The 22,458-nt window shown below is 38.9% G+C and overlaps 1 protein-coding gene across 4 annotated transcripts in view; it reads left to right on the forward strand.

The window, feature by feature from the left end:
- Positions 1-22,458, forward strand: part of cdh8 (cadherin 8) — a 104,339-nt gene that overhangs the window by 78,580 nt on the left and 3,301 nt on the right. For 3 of the 4 annotated variants that reach the window (XM_020617141.1, XM_020617140.1, XM_020617142.1), the window contains exons 5-10: positions 1,076-1,243; positions 1,496-1,683; positions 7,389-7,636; positions 15,997-16,133; positions 18,660-18,781; positions 19,504-19,621. In XM_020617141.1, the coding sequence (XP_020472797.1) occupies positions 1,076-1,243; positions 1,496-1,683; positions 7,389-7,636; positions 15,997-16,133; positions 18,660-18,781; positions 19,504-19,621 (981 nt within the window). Of the gene's footprint in view, positions 1-1,075; positions 1,244-1,495; positions 1,684-7,388; positions 7,637-13,964; positions 14,858-15,996; positions 16,134-18,659; positions 18,782-19,503; positions 19,622-22,458 lie in introns of those variants that run through there. The other variant, XM_020617143.1, reaches the window with a different exon arrangement.

The following is a 22,458-nucleotide window of genomic DNA, read 5'->3' on the forward strand; positions in this document are numbered from 1 at the left end:
TGTGTTTTTCTGTCAATATGGGGTGCTGTGTGTACATTAATGAGGAAAAAAATGAACTTAAATGATTTTAGCATATGGCTGCAATATAACAAAGAGTGAAAAATTTAAGGGGGTCTGAATACTTTCTGTACCCACTGTATATATATATTAGCCTTGACCAGCTGGTTGTTGGTCTTTTCTGTGAACACACGAGTAACCTAAAGAGTTAAGGGAATGGTGGAAATACTAACATGTATTGTTTGAGTTGGAGGAAACAAATGCCCCCACCCTAGCAATACTTCTTGTATTCAATACAGTCCTTATTTATTAAATTATCTGAACAATAAGAATATTTCTCCTTCCTCCAATGCAGTCTTGCTGATGAGTGTATGTAAAATATCAGTTCTCCTTCACATCCTCAACTGTTTAGGTTGCCAGTGTTGCATGTGACCTCTAGAAGCCTGACCCTGATACTGTGCTACATCTCTAAGGAAAATCTATCTCAAGAATAAAAAATGCAGACAAAGACAACATCCTAACTCCTCCCATGTTTTTCATCATAGCCAAACATATTGTCATTGTCTGAGGGAGCTTAGGACCAAGGCGGGGTGTCATGCCAAAGCCTGACTTTTATGAGGGGTTTTATATTCATTTGATGATCCCACAGGCCTCTGTTTCCTGAGTGGATTATCCGTATGTGCCGGTGCTGAGCCCTTTTTTATATTCAGCGCCGTGGCAGAGTCAATAAGGTCCATTCTGCATACAATATTCAAGATTATACAAGACAGACAGCATAATTCACACTCAATCAGAATACAAATGGCTGCTGACAGTGGAGCAACACAGTCAAAACAAACAGCTGACTGGTGCAGTCATCATCACCTTCCTGTGCTCTCACAGAATGTGTTTTTCCAGAGAATTATCCTGCAGGGTCTTCTTTACCTCTACTTGGTATGGACTGGTTGTTTTGTAAAGTTGTGATGTAAAATAATATGTCTTATACCAGAGAGTAAGGTGGACATGCTATTTCTTGTGCTTGCTTGTGCATACTCCATTGAGTAGACTTTATTGTGTTCTGAATTGTTTCCACCTCCAGCAACCATAAAAATTGCTCTCCATGGGATGGATCGGGAGATGAGAGAGGAGTACCTAGTTGTCATTCAGGCTAAAGACATGGGAGGTCACATGGGGGGCTTGTCTGGAACTACGACAGTCACCATCACACTAACAGACATCAACGACAACCCGCCAAAATTTTCTAAAAGTAAGTAACTTCATGATCTTAAACATCCCATATCAAATTACCAGGAGAAACAAATTACTGTTTCTCTAAATGATTGTTTCCCTGATTGGTCGTGGAAAAATAAATGTTAGGTTATTTTGTAAATTTCTTCAAGCAGTCTCCCCAGAAACAAATTATTCTAACTACTGTAATGCAGCACTGAAAATGCCTCCATAATTCTTTTAATTTGATCAACATTTTGTAAAACAAGATTTTATGCCTCTTTCTCCCCAGGTTTATACGAGTTTGTAATTCCTGAAGACCTGCCGACAGGGAAAATGGGCGGCAAGGTGAAGGCAAATGATAGGGACATCAGCGAGAATGCTAAATCAACATACAGCATTATTGAGGGGGACGAGCAAGGCATGTTTGAGATTATTACGGATACACAGACACAAGAAGGGATTCTCCGACTGAAAAGGGTAAGACCTACAAACTCACTGGAAATGAATGAAGTCACTCTTCATGCTTTCTACTTTTATAAGTCGCTGACTTCAAACACATCAGGACCATGATTGTAGGAGCTACAAGGTGCATTTGCTAATGTTAATTTAAAAGGTAGTGAACTACTCAAGCTACTGCAGCTACATCAATCTGCAGCTAATGACTTAATGGACATAAGCAAAGATACAACATATGTTTTTCATTTTAAATGCCATGCTAACAAGGTCAGATTTATCTGCTCCTTCTTTACCACTTGAGAGTGGATTACTCACAAAAATAATAAATATTAAAATGTTGGGGCTTGCCCTCTATGAAGCTTGAAGAGCATTTGCTCTTTTCTGTACTGTTCTGGAATATATATATATATATACACCTCTTTTCATCCAAAAGTGTTTATTTGATTTTTTTTGCCTTCAAAAACATCTAGTAAAGACAAAAAAAAAAAACAAATCAAAACAAACAAACAAACACAAAAACAAAAAAGCTATGAATTCAAATATCACTTTCACATGGTTTGAGCTTAAAGCAAAGTGTGGGTTCTGGCTGCACATGTGTTCGTGTGTGTGTGTGTGTGTGTGTGTGTGTGTGGAAAGCAAACAGAAAATCTCAGAAAACTAAGTGGTATGAAGTGTTTTTTCCCCTGACAAGATAGGCTGCTCTTATTTTGACATTAGAGTCTTGTCTGTATAGCTGTACAGTAGCTGTCTTAGCTTAAATTGTTATATATTGCAAATTGACTTAGCTTTGCTTACATTTAGTTTTGCTGACACCCACATTACCATCTCCACAAAAGCAGATGGACTGGACCTATAGAGTTACATGTTGTTCATTGCAATGTTATCATGCACACTTGTAAGAGCTGCAGTTTCCTATTGCTGGCCACAAAGCAACTTCATCAGAACAATTGCTAGTTAATTGCCTCGCTCAAGGGTATATTGGCAGTAGTTGTTCAGAGAAGAAAAAACAATGCTCATTAAATTTGTTCATCAAGATATTCCCAGCTGCATGTTCCTGAGGAACACAAGCTAGTGATGTTCCTGTCAAAAAGTCTGATTCTTTTACCTCGAGGCAAATACGTTAGCACATAATGGCATGGCACTATGTGATGGTGGTGAAGCAAATGTTGGAATTAATAGCATGGCATTCATCAGATAAGTTTAAAAGTATGGCAAAAGCTAAGACACATGCTTTGCTCCTGATAGAATAAGTATCCCAGGATCTCAGTCATTTTCATACAATTTCACACAATGTGATAAATTTCTAGCTATTCAGTACAGATGCAGTATGAATATTTCCTTCAGGATAAAAGCTGCACAGGCTTAAGTCTGGGTATCATTGCTTGCCTGTAGACATTGAGAGCACTCAGTTCCATATTTTGCTCAATACCAGTGTGTGAAATTTAAATTTGAAAACCGCAGTGAGTTTTAATAACACTGTGACCTGCAAGCAAGTTTAGACACCGCAGTATCTCAAGGACATCTGTGAAAAATCAAACTGAGATTTGACACATGGTATCAAAGATACCAAAGCACACACTATTTATCTGTGTGTCTGTTCTCTATCCCAAGACTCCAGAAGCTCCTCTTGGTAGAGGATGTCTGCATAAATTGAATCATACACATGACTGATTGATGGACGTTCTTAAGTCTTCAGTCGTGTTTGGTTCAGTGCCTGAAAAGAACATCTATATATCACATAAATGCAGAATGCCATTGCATTGTGATGTAAAATGACATTACCCCAAGGACATGTGGTGTGACTTTGTTAAAGTGTGAACAATGAACTGTGTGGGAAGTGTAATATATAAGCGCTAAGGCAATCTGCCGGGACTACAATTCACTGCCACTAAAGAAAACATTAGTGCTGGAGCACAAACTCAACACAATGTCATAAAATCGCTAAGTGTTGACAAAGCAAATGTCAAATGTGTTAGTCTTTTAGGCGAGCTCCACTTCCATGTCCCGTCGAGAGCTTCACTCTACCCATGCCTTTTCAGCCTTCTCTCTGTGGCCCTGAGTTGGCTGCCTACATCACTAACACAAGTTGGATGATAATGTGTTGGGAAACTAGGAATGGCATTTGCACACTTACTGTTTTTGCATCCCTAGAGACAGCAATGTCTCAGGTTGGAATAAGTTAAAAGAAGTGTTTGTTGCACTTTTTGCAGTTGCTCTACATTATTGCCAGTGTTATACTAGGTTGACAGAAGACAAGACTCAGTGTAATTCTCCAATACGGCCCGTCCTCATCTACAGCTGTATGGGTCTGTAAACTACTATCTAACACAGAATTCAAATTATTTATTACAAAGATTCTTTGTGGCAAGATTAAAACATATCGATCTAACTGAGACTGGAGAGAGAGAGTCTTTGCTGCTTTAACTTTAAGCTTTTTATCTGCCAGTCCCCAGGCCTGTTGAGGGATGTTAGCCAACAATGAACTTCGAAGTCTCTAAATGGCCTGTGTGTACATACTGATTTGATGCTAATACTTGAGAGAGACTGGACACCATAGGCTTGTGGGGTGGAACACAATGGTGAGGGGGATGTTAAAACAGTTGAAATAAGAACGTCTTCTTGTGGCTAAGTGTCTGTCCACCTTTTAAGACATTTAGCCTTGTTTAGTTAAGTGATGTTATTTACCTGGAAATATGCAACCATGACTCTAAAACGTCAGGTACATACAGTAGTTCTGCTGTTTTCCTTTTGCACCCATGGATCTCTTAATAATCAACAGAAGCTGTGCAACAGTAGCACAGTGCATACTAATACAAATCAAAGAGGGTCTCCCTGGATTACTCAGTCAAAGCGCTGTGTGCATTTATTGAATTCATAATTTGAAAGGGTCAAAATATGACTTGTATTCTAATTCAGTGGCTGAAATATTATACTGTATTTAAAAGAGCAGCTTGCATAGATGCATTACTTGATTTTGTGATTGATATTAAAATAATTCTTATCAGTCTTAAGTAGGCTAATTAAAGAGGCTGTTCACCACTGTTTTCCTTAAACCATTCCAGTGGGTTTTCATGATTAACTACTGTATGTCAGCAACAGTGAGAGACCCCCTAGCCAAATTAAACTTTCTATTAGGATACTGGAAACAAATATATTGAGTTCTTTAAAAATGTTGTCAAGTGGAAATATTTTGATCAGGAGGAGCATGTGAGCCAATTTTCCAGGTTGAATTTATTTTAGAGTACTTTGCTATAGTACTTATAAGGGTGAAAAGCTGCCCACACAATACACCAGTACTCTTAAAGTTGTATGAATAGATATTTTTATATTACCATTAGATTAAATTATTATATGTCTTGTGAAAGTGGCTTCTTATCTAGACCAGCTCATGGGAATTTTGATTCTGACTAAATGTCAGAAGTGTTTTAGCATACTGTAAATGTTTTGGTCATGGTCAAGTGACAGATATTTTTGTCTGGAGTTGGTGGAGAACAAAGCAAAGCTAAAAGGAAAAATGAACATTGGCTTTACATTTATCAGACAGCCCATAACACAGCTCTTTTGCTAATTGCCATTGAATGGCCAAACTTAGAACCACTTTTAGACACTCCTCACAATAATAATAATAATAATAACAGTAAAGTGCTAGCCTTATCTCTTCTGGACCCTGACCAGTTAGACCAGTGTTTGTACCAGTAAATTACTTCATATTATCATATTCTACATTTCCATATAATAATTTTTACTACCTAGCCACAACCTCATACAACTCCTTACTCTCCACCCTCTGGATTAAAGTGTAATCCATTTGTTCAAGGTCCAGCAGATTCTGCACTTTCTCAGCACAGATGTCAGGATCAGAGAGGAAGAAAAGAAACAAATCAAGGGAGGGTTGGGGTAGAGGTTGGGTGTTAAGAGTTGGGGGGGGAAGGGGTGGGTAGAAGATGAGGTTAATAATGGAAGTGTTCCAAATAACATCTCTGACCTTGGAGGAGTGGGACTTGGAGAGGCTTCAGGGGCTTTGGTCTTTCTACTAGTGGAATGTACAGTAGAAGTGTGGAAGTCAATGCCCTGGGTCGCTACTGCTACTGTCTCACAGCTGGACCATCAGACACCCCTCTACACCCAGAGCTCTCAACGCTGGCCCTGTCTGACCTCAGGGACAATTCCTCTTGCTCTCATCCTCTTTCTCTAACTGAATACATTTCTTGTTTTGTTCATCTCCCTCCTCTTAGTCCTCCTCTATCCCCAAGCCAGCTCCTAACCTCTTAAGCGACAAGGCAAGGTTTTGATTTCCCTATAAATCCTAGTTATGGCGCATGGAAGTGACTTGATCCCATTATTCTAGTAGTATGAGAGTGACCAGAGGTGATTCAGAATGAAATTGTGACAGTCTGGGGTACACTTAGAAATGCCAAGAGAGTAAAAATGTGACTCTTCTTTCTTTTTAGATGAGCCATCTGTGAAGAAAATAATGTATAACAAATTGAAAACATGGATTAAACAGACATGTCAGTCATGTAACAACATGTCCTGGGAAAAATGTATGTATTTCTCTTTGGAAAATTGCACCTTTTGTTGATAGTCTTGAAAAAGCACCTCTTCTTATTTATTTTATGCGAGCTGTTTGTAAAAGCAGTATGAAAGTTCTAATAATCCAATCTGCTGTCTCTGAGAGTATTAGTAGGGTGATTTGTGCTCTTTTATGCCAGTACAGGCAAAATCATTTCAGGTTGTGCAGCTCTGGAAATGATGATTATTGTAACTTTCTGATTTAAAGTGATTATCAAATACATTTTTGCTGCAACAGATGGACATTATCACAGTCACTCCTCAACTCTGTTATTTCAGATTAAAGCCACTCCTGAGTGGGTGATTTGTATGTGATCATAGAGTCTTTAAACTGTTCTGATGGCTGAATTCTTTTTGTTGAAAAGTGAGGAAATGGTTGGATGCTTACTCAGTTCTCAGCCCAACTCAGCCCCCAAGTTTGCCACTTACTGCAATGGAGATTAAAAATAAATGATTCAGATTTTAAAAGTGGTTAAAGAAGTACTCATATACTCATTTAGAAATAGCGCTATTGAATTTTATTGAATAAAGCATTGTAAGTGACAGCATTAACCGTAAAGAAAAGCAGCCCGTTTTAGACTTGTACTGTTATTGATATTGCAGCTACAATAGTTGAGGTAGAAGTAACTGCACTGCATTTCCATAAAGATGGGGAACTCAATAGACATTTTTTAAAGGAACAGCCTATAAGTCAAGCTCCAAAAACAGTGGATGTTACATTCCCCATAATGAAAGTTGATAGTCTTTCATTACATCTTTCCTGCCTAGAATAGCATAATTTCTGATGCAGTTGTTTTTTGTTTTTGTTTATTTGTTTATTTGTTTTTTTTACTTTGTAACTCTGTACTCCTGTAAGCAAGTTAAGGTAACTGCGATGACAGGATTTTTTTCAGATTCTGGAGCAATCTCTCCAGAGACCACTGAATATATTATACAGCTATTTTCACAGACTGAGTAATAATCTCTTCACAGGTGAGCTGAATATGGTGTGTAAAATTTGTGAAGTACTCCTTACAAAGAGAATCAAAACTGTACAGAGTTCATGTTAATGTACTGTCCACCACTAGATTTTACCTGGGTGATCTGGATGGTTATAAGACCTCTGCTGGAAGCAGCTTTTAATCATTTCTCTCTGTCCCCACCCCTTACCCCAGCCGTTAGACTACGAGAGCAAGAGAGCCTACACACTAAAAGTCGAGGCCACCAACATCCGCTCTGAGCCCACCAGTGGTGGGCCCTTCAAAGACACAGCCACAGTGAAGATTGTGGTGGAAGACTCCGACGAGCCTCCTGTTTTCTCCAAACCCATGTACTTACTGGAAGTGAATGAGAACGCTCCCATCAACACAGTCATTGGGACAGTCACTGCCAGGGATCCGGACGCTACTGGGAGCCTTGTCAGGTATGAGAACAGCTGCAGTTAACAGTGAGCTATAAAAACAAACTTTACAGCTTAAGCATTTGCTATTGACTGACCAGGGCAATACAAAATTTTAAAAAAGAAAAGGCTCTCTAGTGCAGAGTGGAGAAGTGATGGAAAGAATAGGTTAACAATAGGTTAACAAATTAGTCTTTTCAGGCTATAATGAGTTGTTTTAATAAAAGGGCTGACAGTGAAGCATGCAATTAAATCTCTTCATGTCTATGACCTTTGGAGACTGTGGTAGTGTCACTGATAGCAAAGAAGCAACTCAATGATTGCTTTCATTTCCACAGATGTACAAGAAAAAGTAGATTATGAGTTGAAGGCAGCACAACTTTCTCTTTCTCTGACCAGCCTTGCTATATTCTGCTCTTGTGTGACTTATTCCTGGAAATACCACAAGGGCACCTTGAGGATAGGTTATACAGGCAATTTCTCTCCCTCCATCTTGGCATTTCATTAATTCTCCTGCGACTTGCTGACCGCATTCCCGGGACAACACTCAACAGGTTGTGTGTAATTGCGTGGCGAGCAGAGAGCAAGCTGGGTTTCATAGATTGGTTGAGGCTATATAGCAGGGCCAATTCATTGCCCCGCCATTTTTTTTTTCTGGTGGCATCCTCATGTTTAGTGATGAGATTGCCAGGAGGAACTGAGCCCTGAGGTTGCACGGTGTCACTCCCCTGGTATAAAGAGAAGTGTGTTCCATATATAATGACATCTTTTGCCTCATTTAGTGCTTATTCTGTGTCACAGTGATGCTATGTTAGTCAGTGCAAGTTAAAGAAACCAGTTTGTTCAAATGAAGTGTATAAAGGTGCACTGTATCATTACAATTTATATTTTAAAAATAAGTTAAAAAAAAAAATCATGTGCAGTAGTAATAGGTAGTTATGTTTGTCTACTTTCTTGTTATTGATCTCCTTCAGTGCATCATTATTGAAAGAAAAGTGACTAAATAATGAATGAGTGTGCATGAGGATGACAGTATTCTGCTAATGTGATCTCTTCAAAATTTGCTGCTATAAAGTTGTCCAGACATCAACTGTCTGTATGATACAGTTCAAATTGACTCATAGACTGCCATCTGAATATAGCAGGCCATTTGCTTTTTGCAGTCATTCTCTCTCTCTCTGTCTCTCTCTTTCTTTGTTGTCCTGAGGTCAGTCACTTACACTCAAAGTGTTCATTATGCTTTTAATCAATAATTTTTGGATTTTGTGGAGAAAGTGTTATTTTCAGAATGGATTGTTGCTCAAGGATTTTGTGACTATCAGGCCAAAAATGCATGGCAGGCAGAAACAGAGAATAGAGCTTTTTGAAAATCATTCTCAAGGGCTGAATTTTTTTATACTCATTTTCAAACTTTTCTCCAAAAGAATAGGAAGTACTAAGTGGCTAATAGGATGCTACATTAGTCATCTGCCAACTGTTGTATAGACACTGATTATTGAGGGGTGGGGGAAACTGCTCAAAGAATACACACACAACCAGACATTTACTTGCTAGTTTACGTTTTGGCACAACAAATTGCTTTATCTCAATATGCAATTTTCTTTGAAAAATCAGCAATTTTTAAAGATCAGCATGATTTATGGCAGATGTAAAGTGTTTTCTTTGTGCGAGAGATGATATGAAACAAAACTATTGTCACAGAGGGATTAATATGATGCATCTCCCTCAGCAAAGACATTTGATTTTACTCCCAGCCAGGGTTTGTATTAGCCTGTAACTCTGAGCTTTGGCCTAATAAAATGATTACAGTCTGGAAGATTATAATCTTCCAGATATACTGGTTGACAGAAGGCCGTAGTTGTCAGGTTTGGTGGGTGAAGCTGCCAAATAGTGTTTGTAGTGAGCTCAATTATATTGCCAGACGAACTGAGGTAGAGAATAGTCTTTTACAAGCAACACTCAAAACAACAGTACAAAGTCCAGTACCAAAATCAGTTCGATAATACAGTCCAAGGTCAGCGCCGGTAAACATCTACAGCTGGGATATCCACAAGAGAGAGGTCAGGGAGGAGATATCAGAGGGTCGGTACACAGCAGGCAATCAGAATCAGGGGGGAATAAGGCAAACACGGTGGTCAACAGGCAATCCGGGATCAGAACAAGATAATCAGGCAGAGAAAGAATGCTGGAAAGTCAGAGCTAAGGTCTAGAACAATCTGGCAACTTCCTGGTGTGGGGAAGTTGCCTATTTGCTTGTGTAGCAGGTGTTGCCCATTTGGATGATGAGATGCAGGTAAAAACAATACCAGCTGATTAATGTAAAGAGTCCAAAACTGAGGTGAACCAAACAGGAAGTAATCTCAAAGTAAAAGCCTGGGACCCAACGCCAATGGGACAGAATCATGACCGTAGCCTCAACAATGCCTTTTACAGGAACAGAAGTATGATTTAAATAATGGATAATCTGGACCAACGCTTCACCTGACAATATACCAAATATTTACACTTTGAAACTTTCTTTGTTTGTAATGCATACAGATCTGCAAGTAACAATTATATGCATTAGTGAGTGATCTGCCTATTGTTTTTTGGATTAATTGATTAAACATGTAGTCTATAAAACAAAAGAAAACCAAAACTATGTGCTAGGATCCAATGTGGCATCTAGTTTTGTCTAATGCCCCTCCCCTACACACACAAAAGCTGCAATTAGATGAAAATACATAGTGTTTTTTTTTTTACTGAATAATTACTGAAATGATCAATCATGATCTTAAAAGCAAAACAAACAAACAAAGCATGTGCAGATTATTTAGTTTTATTTTGTTGTTCAGTTTATTAACAAATCATTGCAGCCCCAAATGCACAGAGCATTTTGTGGCTTTAATTCGGTAAAGTGGTGATGGACAGACTTGAATGGGGGTATAATTTTTTTCAAAACTTTATTTTTCAGCTCGGAAAATACATAAGCCATTTTTTAAATTGACTGTACCCTTTTATATATTTTCAAGATTTGTCCAGTAAACTCAAATAAGGTGAGAAATAAAGTATTCCTGTTAAAACAATAGTGAATGTTTCAACTGAAACACATGCAGTGCATAAATTACACTTACCAGCCTACAACTGTCCTCCTCCCTCCCTTCAGTCTCTTTTCCTTTTTCTCTCCCTATTAGCCTTTTATTATCTAGCTTGGTGTTTCAAAGGCTGGACAGACAAGGGGCTCCCAACAATAAAGAAAGGGAAAAAAGCTGTGGCATAGTGATCGTAGCAATAGTATCATTAGTTTGAACGTTCTCGTGATCACCACCTGAACAAGCTTTCAAGTCGATCCCTCTGATTAGAATGGCTCTCTGTCTCAGTCCCCCTCCAGCTGGACCAGACCAAACCAGTTTGAGTCTGAACCACTTGGGGAGAGTGCTCTGGTGGGCTGCCATGTCCTCTGCACTCAGGAGACAAACAGCCCCTTAGCTGGACTTAATGCATCCAACCAACAACATTTCAGGTGCACTCCATGAAATACTCCGTCAGTATTGCTTTTCTCTGGAGCCTGTGCTCTGTCATTTTCTGCCTGACTGATCATACATAAAAGGCAATGTGACATCTGGCAGTCACTATAGCTGTCTGACATGAACTGCTGGATTTCATGGAAAACTGTAGGTAGTCGTGACTGTGTTTGACTCAATACTGTAATAAGCACTGCTACAATCTGCATGGATTTTAACCATCTTTCATTCACATTGTTGTCTTTATGTTTGTTTCTTCTTATTTTATTGTTGCATACAATGGCAGAAACATAACTGAATTTTGTCATTTGGGAGGGGGGTGCTGGTATGTATTAGGGGCTCTCCTGACTGGAAATTCAAGCAGTAAATTTAAAAGGAGATGAATGAAATGAATAGAAATTTAATGTCATAAAAGAAAATACCTATTCTGCAGTTTTAATTTGTTTTCTTTTTATATTTTGATGTTTATATCTTACTTTCTGCAGAGGGTCTGCATCCAACCTAATAAGATGTAGTGTTAAAACACAACTGGTCAGCATTCAGGGGACAGCAAAAATTTGTTCTACATCTGTGATCCTCCCAGTGGAATCACTGACCCAATAACAAGCAGAAATGTCATAGAGACTTTTTGTTCTCTTTGGAAAAAAAGCATTTGTTCTTGATCTTTTCACCTCTTCTTCTTCTAACTTGTACAAGCATTCAGATGCTCACATGCACTTATATTCAGAGTGATGGAGAATGCAAATCTATACAAAAACTGTTCCATGGCGGTTTAACTTTTAGACAAATTAGATCCTGAAGTAGTTTTAACTAGTGCCTGACTGATAGTGGCATGGCTGGTATTGTATAGTATCATTATAAGTTTATACTGTAGGCCAACAATAAATAAATAAATAAATAAACAAACAATGTACATAAATGTGCAAAAAAAAACAAACTGTTAATTCACAGGCAGTGTTGCCATTACATAATCTGGCCACCATGAATACTGTATATCTCTCAACTCTTATATTTCACCCAAGTGGTCACAATATTTTAATAACCAAATTTTATGGGAAATTATGTAAATATTGAAAGAAGAAAACAATACATTCTTCCTCTTACAGAATGGAATCTTGAGTTACATAAACACCCCATAAATTAAATTAATATGCTCAGGTGGGTTTCTAATCCAGCCTTGCTCGGTCTTGTATGACCAGTTAATTCTAGTGCCTCGTGTTAGCAAAAGGTTAATAAAATTACTAGTAACTGACATAACTGAGTCACTTTCATGACTCTGTAACTCTTCTGTGCTGCTATTACAGATTTTGTTCCAGGGTCTGTGCAACTACAAAAATACCAAATCCTACATTTCCCAAAATGCAGTTTGATAGCATATTTGATTACTTAACTAGAGCAGACACTTCAAACATACCTTAAGCCCACCCCCTACCCCCACCCCACTGTAAATATGCTAACAATTGCATTTGCATCTAGTATCACAAAATTAGAAACCCTTAGGTGGATATTTACAAAACCTGTTGTAAATCAGCGTCAGGTGTACAAAATACTGTAGCACCTCAATTTTTCAGTTTAGTGGTGTATTTACCAACACTAATGATAAATGAGCAGATGCAGCAGTGTTAATTTGAGTACACCTCTGCTTAGGATTTGGTGCCTGTAGACTGCACATGTGGACTGAGATGAAGCGTGGATGAAAGTTTACAGTGATATAACTTTAAGATCCTTAACAGAACACAAGGGTTAATATGGTTGAAGAAATCAGAAAACATATTTCGGAGATGCAGTCAAATCTTCTGCCAGTCAAATCATCTTTTATTTTGTTCAGTAATTGAAGTATGGTTTGACCTGAAAGCCTATAAAAGTCCCTCACATTCTCCTTTGGGGAGTGATGCGATTTACAAACACCCTTTCACTCCTCAAATATATTCTTATCTCTGAAGAGATCTCAGATGACTAACAGATGTCACGCTGACAGCAGGGCTGAAAATTTTACACCTGCTTTCACCCGATATTAAACTTCATCCGCAGTTCCCTCTGACGCAACCATGGTAAATCAGGCACTGAGGGTTTTTGTATGAATTTCCATTTTCTCCTCCCTGATTTTGCCCCCCAGAAATGACAATGCCTTAAAATACATATTGAGACCAAACATGCAAATTCCTGCAGTACTGCTTTTCTTCTGTTTCTCCAGCAAAAAACCTACTCAAAATCTACTCAAAGCAAATGTTATTTAATATATTTCCTCGCAATTTTAATAATATTTGAATAAAATTACATGATGTGATGGAAAAATAAAACCACAGGGTAGTTAACATACAGTAAGTAACTGTTGCTAAAAAGACAAAAGATTGCTACCCCCCAGAAACTCGAACAAAGAAGTCCTGGCCTTATTGTTTGATTGACAACATTGCTTTCATTTCCACAGATGTAACATTTTCACTGAATACAAGATTACAACTTGTAGTTATCTTTATTTATGTATTTATTTTTTCTTTTTACATACACATTTTTGTCACTTATGTACTTTGATTAAATCATATGAAATCAAATTTTATTTGTATCACTCCAAATCACAACAAAAGTCATCTGAGGACACTTTACAAAGTAAGGTCTAGACCTTACTGTTATCATTATTATTACAAAGGGAAAAACCCAACAAATCCCCCTTGAGCAAGCACTTGGTGACAGTGGGGAGGAAAAACTCCCTTTAATGGAAGAAACCTCCGACAGACCACAAACCCGGAACCCTCTTGTTGTGAGGCAACAGCGCTAACCACCATGTCACCATGCTGCCTGAGAGCTATGTCATCTAGAGTAACTATATGATTAGACAGCAGATTTCTAATATTTTCAGGCCCAAGCACAATGACTTCAGTTTGCATACCATGTTTGTTTCTGGACGTCTGTTGCATTCGCTGTAAGAGAGTTACTCTGCTGTGCAATATCTGACACAAACAGCCTCTACTCGGTGTAACTGTAAGACTGAGGTCAGTCCAATGCCATTTAAAAGCCCATAAAAAGAAAAGCAAGACTCAAATGAGACAATACACACACACATGCATTTGCACACATTTTCACATTACACTCAAGAAAACTCTGCACGTATAATGCTGGATATCATTTTTTATTTGCTTTTAATTCTTTTCACATCACGTTGTCAGTTTGAGTGACAGGTGGCAGAACATTTCAGGGTCTGTCGCTTCCACGTGAGGCTGTCAGAGTTTGACTGGGATCCACTCAGTCTGCAGGAGAGAGGCTGCTCCCAGGTGGTTTGCTGCTGTCTGCCTGCCTTGAAAGTGCTCTGCTTCTGCAGGGCAAGAGAGAAAGAAGTGGGTGGGGGGAGGGGCAGGGGGATGGGTCCTCATGGACCTCTCCTAGCCCATCGTCTAGAGGATTTTACACCATTTCATCTCAAAAATGGAAATGTCACGGCTCGGTACATCTCCCCAACAATTGGAATCTGGGCCAGTGGTTTATTTATTTCATTTTCTACCATTCTTGTATAAGCAGCATCCTCCTTCATAGAAATTGTTATTGTTGTGACTTTGTGCTCAGCTTTTTCTAGTGCTCCTTCTCTATTTCTCTTTCTCTCTCTCTATCCTTCCTTCCTCCCTCTCTCTTCTCTCTGTCAAATAAATACTGCAGGGTTCCTGCCAACAGGTCTGGACTGATAGGGATGAGCGGTTCCACTGCAAGAAGCTTGGGGACCCAGGGTTAGGAAGGAAGGAAGGGAGACAGGGTGAGCAGGGCACCTGTTGACCGAGGGATGTCTGTCTGGGGAAGGGGGTCTGAAAAAAATGGATAGGAGTATTGGATTTGGAAGAGTTTGAGACCCAGCTTAATTAAAAAAAAAACTTTGTTGGTGAGTAGAGGGGGAAGTGCTTGTGAGGGAGGATATGAGAGTGAGAAAGTGAAAGAAAGGAACAGGGACAGTTTGTCCTGGAGCTATGGAAATACTTGTAATTAGCTCTTGTGAATCATTGCGGCCTTGTGTTTTGGGTAAGTAGGATGTTTATGACAGTCACACATAATGGCAAATGAAATGTGTGAAACCAAAGATGACCCATAATGACAGATTCTTTTTTAGTCAGTTTTGTGTGGGCTCATCCCAAGAATTGGTGCTGCATGCACTGCAACATGAAAGTGCGATTTCACAGCTTCGAGCGGCATCGGAAAATTCTCTTTTATGTGCATTCCGATTGCATATCCTCTGCTGGAGTTTTTTTTTTTCTTCCCTGGATAGTTTTATGTCTCGCCCCTGTAATTTTAAGGCTCTACAAGTCTCAGTATGTCAGTGTGTCACAGGCAGGGTCACAGAGAAGTAGTATCAGGAAAAGGAAGGTTTTTCAAATGTATCCCTCGAAACAGTGTTTAATATATTGTGTTGCATTATTGACAAGAACCTAAAAGGGGGCTAAAAGTGGCTTAAAAAGAAAACAAAATCAAACAAGGTCACATATAACAGGCGGGTCCATTATACCCCCACCTCCCACCCGTTGTCTGAGCATGTGTGTGACACAATGCTGTCCTTACTCATTAATGCAAAGCCTCTGGGAGCCATTGAGTGTTGACAGATCTCAAATAGGGTTAACAACACACCATCCCTCACCCTGACATAACATGCACTAATGGTCTTTTGTGTAGAAGGGAGGCGTTGCCATGATTGAGGGGAGGGCTTCAGTGCCCCCTGCTGCGCTATTGAAGGTTGTAATTATTTCTCAGATGATAATTATTGATTTCTTACCATTTCAATGTGCAAGAATCTCAAAGTTTCTCTTGTTGAGACCCTGTTAGCCACAACACAACAGGGACTGCAAAAGATGCCTTGGTGGTGTCGTGGCAAAACAGTTTTGGCTCAAATGTCTGATGATTTTGCAGGTACTTCATCGATCGGCACACAGACCTGGAGAGACAGTTCAACATCAACGTGGATGATGGGAAGATCACACTGGCTAAACCGCTGGACCGAGAGACGGACATGTGGCACAACATCACAGTAACCGCTACAGAAGTCAGTAAGTAACTTCTCATGACTCTGGTCTTCCCTGCTGTGCACATCATTCCTCATGAATTGTCATCTTCTATTTTCACAATCAACATACTATTAGATGTTCATTGGTACGCATGGTTAGAGTCTGGTGAATTGCAAGAAGACACGCCCAATATCTTCTTCATCTGAGTGACTTCAGAGGTTGTCTCAGTGAAAAGAATCATTGGCCTGCTACACACAATCCTCTTCAACAGTATAGTATTTTGTAAACCAGTGCGTTTAATCGTTCTGAGAGTATGGCACAAACAATTAGCATTTGAATCCACAGAAGCATTTAATACGTTAATTTGCTGAGTTTTGATTGAATTAAACAGCTCAGTAGTCAATTTGTGGAAGTGCAAGAACATTAAGACGTATCAAATAAACAGTTTTAAAGACATGCTCCAGAGTGGATTGCTCCAACACCAGCATCCATTACAAATTAAAGAACATCTGCAAACCCCAAAACTCACTGACTACATAGAAAATCTTGCCGGCAGAGCTACAAACAGCTCAAACCATATGTAAGGCTTTATTTGCATACAGATTGTTTCAGGGGGGCTGTATGTTGTGATAAAGCTTAATGTTCCCCTTAAAGCTATTGAAATAGAAATTTACATAGCTTGCAACTTTTTTCATGTCCCCTTCCATTCTATCACTCTTCTTCTCTCTCTGTCTCATCCTCTATCTGTCACTTCCTCCCCTTAATCAAAGGAAACACACATTAATTGTTAGAATAAATGAAAGCCCAAACACTGTCATAATGTTTTGGCCATGCAGTACAGACAAATCCCACCATCATAGCAGCCCGCTGGAGGAATTGAATGCGCCTCATTTGATAAGCTGGTTGCCTTGTCAAGTCTTGCACCCGCACATTTAAAGTGTGCTTTTATGCCTCTTGGCAAAGTAACTGTGGCTTGAGATAGTGGCATCTTTGAGAACACCTGATAGGAATTTGCCAAAATAAATATAGCAGTTTTTCTGTTCTTCATGATGGGGAGGGGAAGTCAGTGTCTTCTCTGGTGTAGAGAGGAATAAATGTGTTCCCAGTTCTATCCCAATGCCATTTGCCACGCAAACGGAGGCACGTTCTGCTGCCTCGCACCAGTTGACATCTGACTAATCAGATTCTATTCCCTGTTTGCTGCTGCTGGGGGAAAGTCAGTTTCGTAGGAGGGCGGGGGCTTTGACTCCTTCTCTTTGCCCTAATCCATCCATCACTGTCTATCACACTGTCAATTTCCAGTCTCCTCACTGTTTACCTCTTTTTCAACTTGTCTCCTGGACGCTAGAGGCTTTGAATTTCGAGGCCATCTTTTTACTGTTCCATGTTTAGGTTTTATTCATGCACAGGAAAAAGAAGACATTACTGTCTGTCTAATCTTATTCCATTTCCAGGCATACACACATTTATTTTTGCAGCAACAGTTTTACTTGGTTTGGTATGACCAGTAAGTTACAGTAGCTATGGTTAAGTAATGTCGATAAATTTTAGATAAGATGCTGTCAAACTGGAATTGTGGTATACATTTGCAGACTTTATTATTCTTATTTTTTTTGTAGTGCCATTACTTTGTATTTGACACAGTGTTCATTGTTTAGAAAAAAATAGTCTTGCCTCGAAAAACTGATTTCTAAAAACATTTTAGTAGTTGACACTGTCCAGATTAAAAAAATTTCTGGATAAAAGGGAAGATATTAATTGATTTCTCACTTGATTTTGGCTGCCATGACAGACAAGCTCACTGCTCAAGAAATGTTATGTTAATGTCCAAAAGATCACAACAGTGTGCTTTCCATATTTACCAAGGCATCATTTTTCTCATAGGCTGCTTGGTCCAAAATAAAAGAATCAACAAAATAAAAACAGAAAAACACACTGCTGTCACAGGCTACAGTAACACAGCCTCTTTTAGTGCCACATTAATAGATAATTACTTTAAAAGTTTTCATTTGCACCACTTATTAATAAATGCAACCATTTGCAGTGCTACTCAAAAAGGACTGTCATTAACCAGTGATGAATAATTCCAATCAAAATCCAATCTAATTAAATAGCCCTTTATTGTCTTTTTGACTTCAGTTAACTAGTGACTCATTAATATGCATACTTTAACCCTCATGTTTTAAACATTACAGTGTACAGTGGATTTTCAAAAGCATGCTGAATGTGATTTTTTTTGTCCTTTTCTTTAACCTATTGCCTATCCTCCTGTTTTGCATCACTGATACCATCTGAAACAAAGAGTGATGCAACATATCATCTGTCCTCCCATCGTCTCAGAAATGAAGGGAGGGATAAAGATGGAAATTGGAGGAAATTAAAACTAAATTACAGAATTTACCTGGGATTTCATGTGCAAACTTGTTTTTTTCTCCCACTGTAGTAATAAATTTTAATCATTTTCTTTGTCTTGTTTTATCTTCATCTCTTTTGATTTTCCTATCTATCTATCTATCTATCTATCTATCTATCTATCTATCTATCTATCTGTCTACAACTGTATATTAGGAAATCACAGTCAGATATCGAGGGCAATTGTGGCCATCAGAGTAATGGACATTAACGACAATGCTCCTGAATTTGCCACAGAATATGAGGCTTTTCTGTGTGAAAATGGAAAACCTGGACAGGTAAGGAAAGAAGAGGCTCATTGATCAAACTAGTGATGTATCACTTTCTTTCTCTCTTTCCATCTCTTTCTCTCTCTTTCCTCCCCTCTAATGATTGTCTACAGTGAATTATAGTCAATTTATTTCACTGTGAAACCACAGAAGTAGGGGTAGAGTCCTTTCTCCCTGCAACACTCCTCCCTTAACACAGTGTGTGCGGAGCAAAGGGGAAATGAGAGCAGTCAGGATTGATGAGAGTGGATCATAATTCAAGACTTTCTTTGATGTCCTCCTCCAGATGGCACAATGCGTCCCCCAGCCAAAAATCCAGCATTCTCTTTCTCATCAGTCGACCTCATTCAGGGGGGCCTGCGTACTTACAATAGGAAGCTTTATTGAAAGGAAAGGAGAAAAAAAGGGAACTGAGGAGAGGGAAACTGTCCTGCAGGGCCTGAATTCTAATTTCCAATCAATCATAAAGACATACAGCACGATAAGACCTATGATGACAGATTAACAGATAGAGCCAGGAGCCTGAAAGTGTGCCAGACTAGACAGGACCTCATTGATAATAATCTCAAACTCTAGGAATGAATAGAGCATATATTTCATCAGGTGTGATCCAGCCAGTATTACACTAAGGCAACCTGCAGTGGCAAAAACAGAGTAATGAATAGGCTGCCTCCTCTAATGGCTTTGAGACTTCCTCTGTATATCTTCTTGTCTCTCTGTTTTCAACACAGGTGATTCAGACAGTCAGCGCAGTGGATAAAGACGATCCGGTCCAGGGCCACTATTTTGACTATCGTCTAGTGCCAGAGATGCTCAACAACCCCAATTTCACCATAAAAAACAATCAAGGTGAGAGATAAAAGAAAATACAGAGAAGCAACTCTTTTGGCAGACTGAGTGAAGTTTCTTTAAATTTTTCCAGTGGCTTTCTAACTCGTAGCATGTTAGCTGTACTGGAGATGAAATCTGGTGGATCAGTGTAGCTCACAGTTAGCAGATGTGAAATTGTCTGGACACCAGCTTCTTTTCACTCCCCAGTGCATTTTGAGAGAAACTAAATGAATGGGATCCAAATGGCTTTTCCGGGTAGTCTTGCAGCTCAATGTAGGGTGACTTCCTAGGAGCTGCTACAGTGTGGCAGATGGTTCAAAATTCATTTGCTAAATACTCTGATTGGTTTATTTGCCTTTTGTTCTTGTTTTTATTCACTTACTCTTCTCCTGCAGTCCCCTCCATACCCAGCTCTGAACAGGCTGTGTTCATGACGACATTGTGCAATGTTTTCAGCTTGGAGGCAAAAAATCTTCATATGGCACTGGCCTTCTGTTTGCATGTAGAGGCTGCAGGCTAACTTACTGCAGCCTCTCTCTGATGGAAAAAGGAGTCCAGCAAAATCGGGTCATCAAATGAAAAAGACATCTTTTGAAAAACTAAACAAAACAAAATACATTATCAGACAGGAAGAGACTACATACCTGTGTACTAATCATGGGCAAAGCAAAAATAGCCTTGACTAAGTGTATCCATACCACTTCAGACACATTACTGTAAGCAATAATTTAGGAAGAAAATATTTTTCCTTTCACATATGTGCAAAAATCCTGCCTGAAAATTAGAAGCCAAAAGTGAAGTGCTGTTTAATAGGCAGTGACTCACTGCTAAATGCTCAGTCTTAACTGTGGATCAACATCAAAGTGTATAAAGCATGCAGGTTCCTGAACCATACCCTTTTGTTGGGAGGAGATTTAATAGTTTCTTAAGATGATGTAACAGATAAAACCTCCACTAGAAATGTTTCACCAGGTCTGTGAGTTCAAACAGTAAAACAGTCTGCATTTTTCCTCATTTGCCTGAAATCAAAATGTGTTTTGGTTCAGTGCTGTATATTACATACTGCACCAAACACTTATCTGTGGTACTGCTAATTCTGAACAGAGAAATGAAGCCCATTGTACCTATTCCCCAGCACTTCAGTAACTATTTCTATCTCAACTGGCAGCTGTGGGAGACACTTCAATGAAGAGCGGCAGGCTTCTGTAAACCTGTGTGCGCTGCTTTTGTTTGTGATGATGAGTCTAATTGTAGGGGTTGCATACTGAAGAGGTTAGTAGTTGCCCACCATGGGGAAAAGGGTTCTGACCAGCTGTGTACAAGATGTCAAGCACTCTGACTGTCAAGCGACCCTCTGAAGGCAGGGTCGCAACAGAGCGGAGCATTTCATTCTCACTATTTGAGACAACATCTTGACCATCTGGTCAAAAAAGGAAATTTTGCTCCTAGAAGCTAATTTCTGACTCCATGCTTAACTTTTAAACAAAAAAATAAGTCTTCCTTGTGCAAATGTGAAGCTGCTCATATTAGCAATAAAATGTGCCCTTGCACAATTCAATATACTCAGTGATTTTGCAGCTAAAACCTAACTTGTTTTGGTATGACCAGTACTTTGTGGTGGAAACCATTAGGAAACCTTTAATATGATATTGCTTTATAGCTGATATTATTCAGACAGTTTACTGATTTTATGACTCCTCTCTAGCACCTGTTTAGTTCCTGAACAAGCTACCAGACAAATATCCACTCAAGGGAAAGTGCTTACTAATGTAATTTTGCAGGCTAATTAGCTTTTCAGCTGTAGTACATTGAAAAGCTTAAACATGTGGATGCAGATGTCAACATCAGTCAGTTTAGATTTTAATTGGTTTTGTCATGATTCTTTAGTGCCACTAATACTGTAATACAATAATATTCTTAGCTTGTAAGCTACATTAGCTGGTGGAAGTTTGCCAGTGTTGGGCCCCAGCCAGGCAAGTTGTTAATCAAACATGTACTCCAGCCTTCCCATTCAGAAGCCTGGAAGCCAACGGAGGATTTCTGATGTGTTTGAAAACCCCTTTTTTCTCTTTCAGCAACACATTAAGAAGCATAAAGAATTTAAAAACTGATATTAACACTGATTTTCTTCTTTAAAATATATGATTCTTGTGATTTCAATTGGACCTAAAGTCATGCTTTGATTAGTGTAACTCTTTAGCTGGTTGCACGTATTATTAATTAGGAAGTGGTACCAATTATTTCATGTCTGTGTTGTACCATATAGTACTGCACTGTTTACAAATTAAATCTGTGCAACATTTGTAGTGTGAAAAATAATGATGAGACATACCAACATTAGCTTTTTTTTTGCTTCTTCCAGTCCTTATGTTATTATAAAGCATTTGAGAACTGCTGGTTTGGGATTCATGGATGTGCTGTATGTGAAGTTACTCCCAAAATCTATACTTTCAAAATTCCAAAGGTTCTCAGGCTGTTAGTGTCACTTCTGCTGTCACTACCTTCATTTGGATCCCTCCGCATATTAAGATATTTATAACAAAAAAGTAATTCAAATAAGTCTTTGTTTTTGTTACAGTGACAATTAATATTTCATTGTAAACTACATTAATTAGTGTTGCCAGATTAAACACTGTTAGTGTGTCCTAATATATAAAAGATTATAAAAACAGGATTTTTGTAACTCCACTAAGTTCAGTCTGTTTGAAGGTTGACTGCACAGCTGTCTTTCTCTTTGAGTAGCAGTCTCCTCCTGTGGATGGCCTGACAGGCAAGAAATGTTCATTTCTATTTTTATCATCAATAGTTGCCAAGAAAATGAGACTGACCTGTATACAAGAACAGGCCCTGATGGT

This window comes from Monopterus albus, unplaced genomic scaffold (genome assembly GCF_001952655.1).
Source record: "Monopterus albus unplaced genomic scaffold, M_albus_1.0 scaffold186.1, whole genome shotgun sequence".
Classification (NCBI taxonomy): domain Eukaryota; kingdom Metazoa; phylum Chordata; class Actinopteri; order Synbranchiformes; family Synbranchidae; genus Monopterus; species Monopterus albus.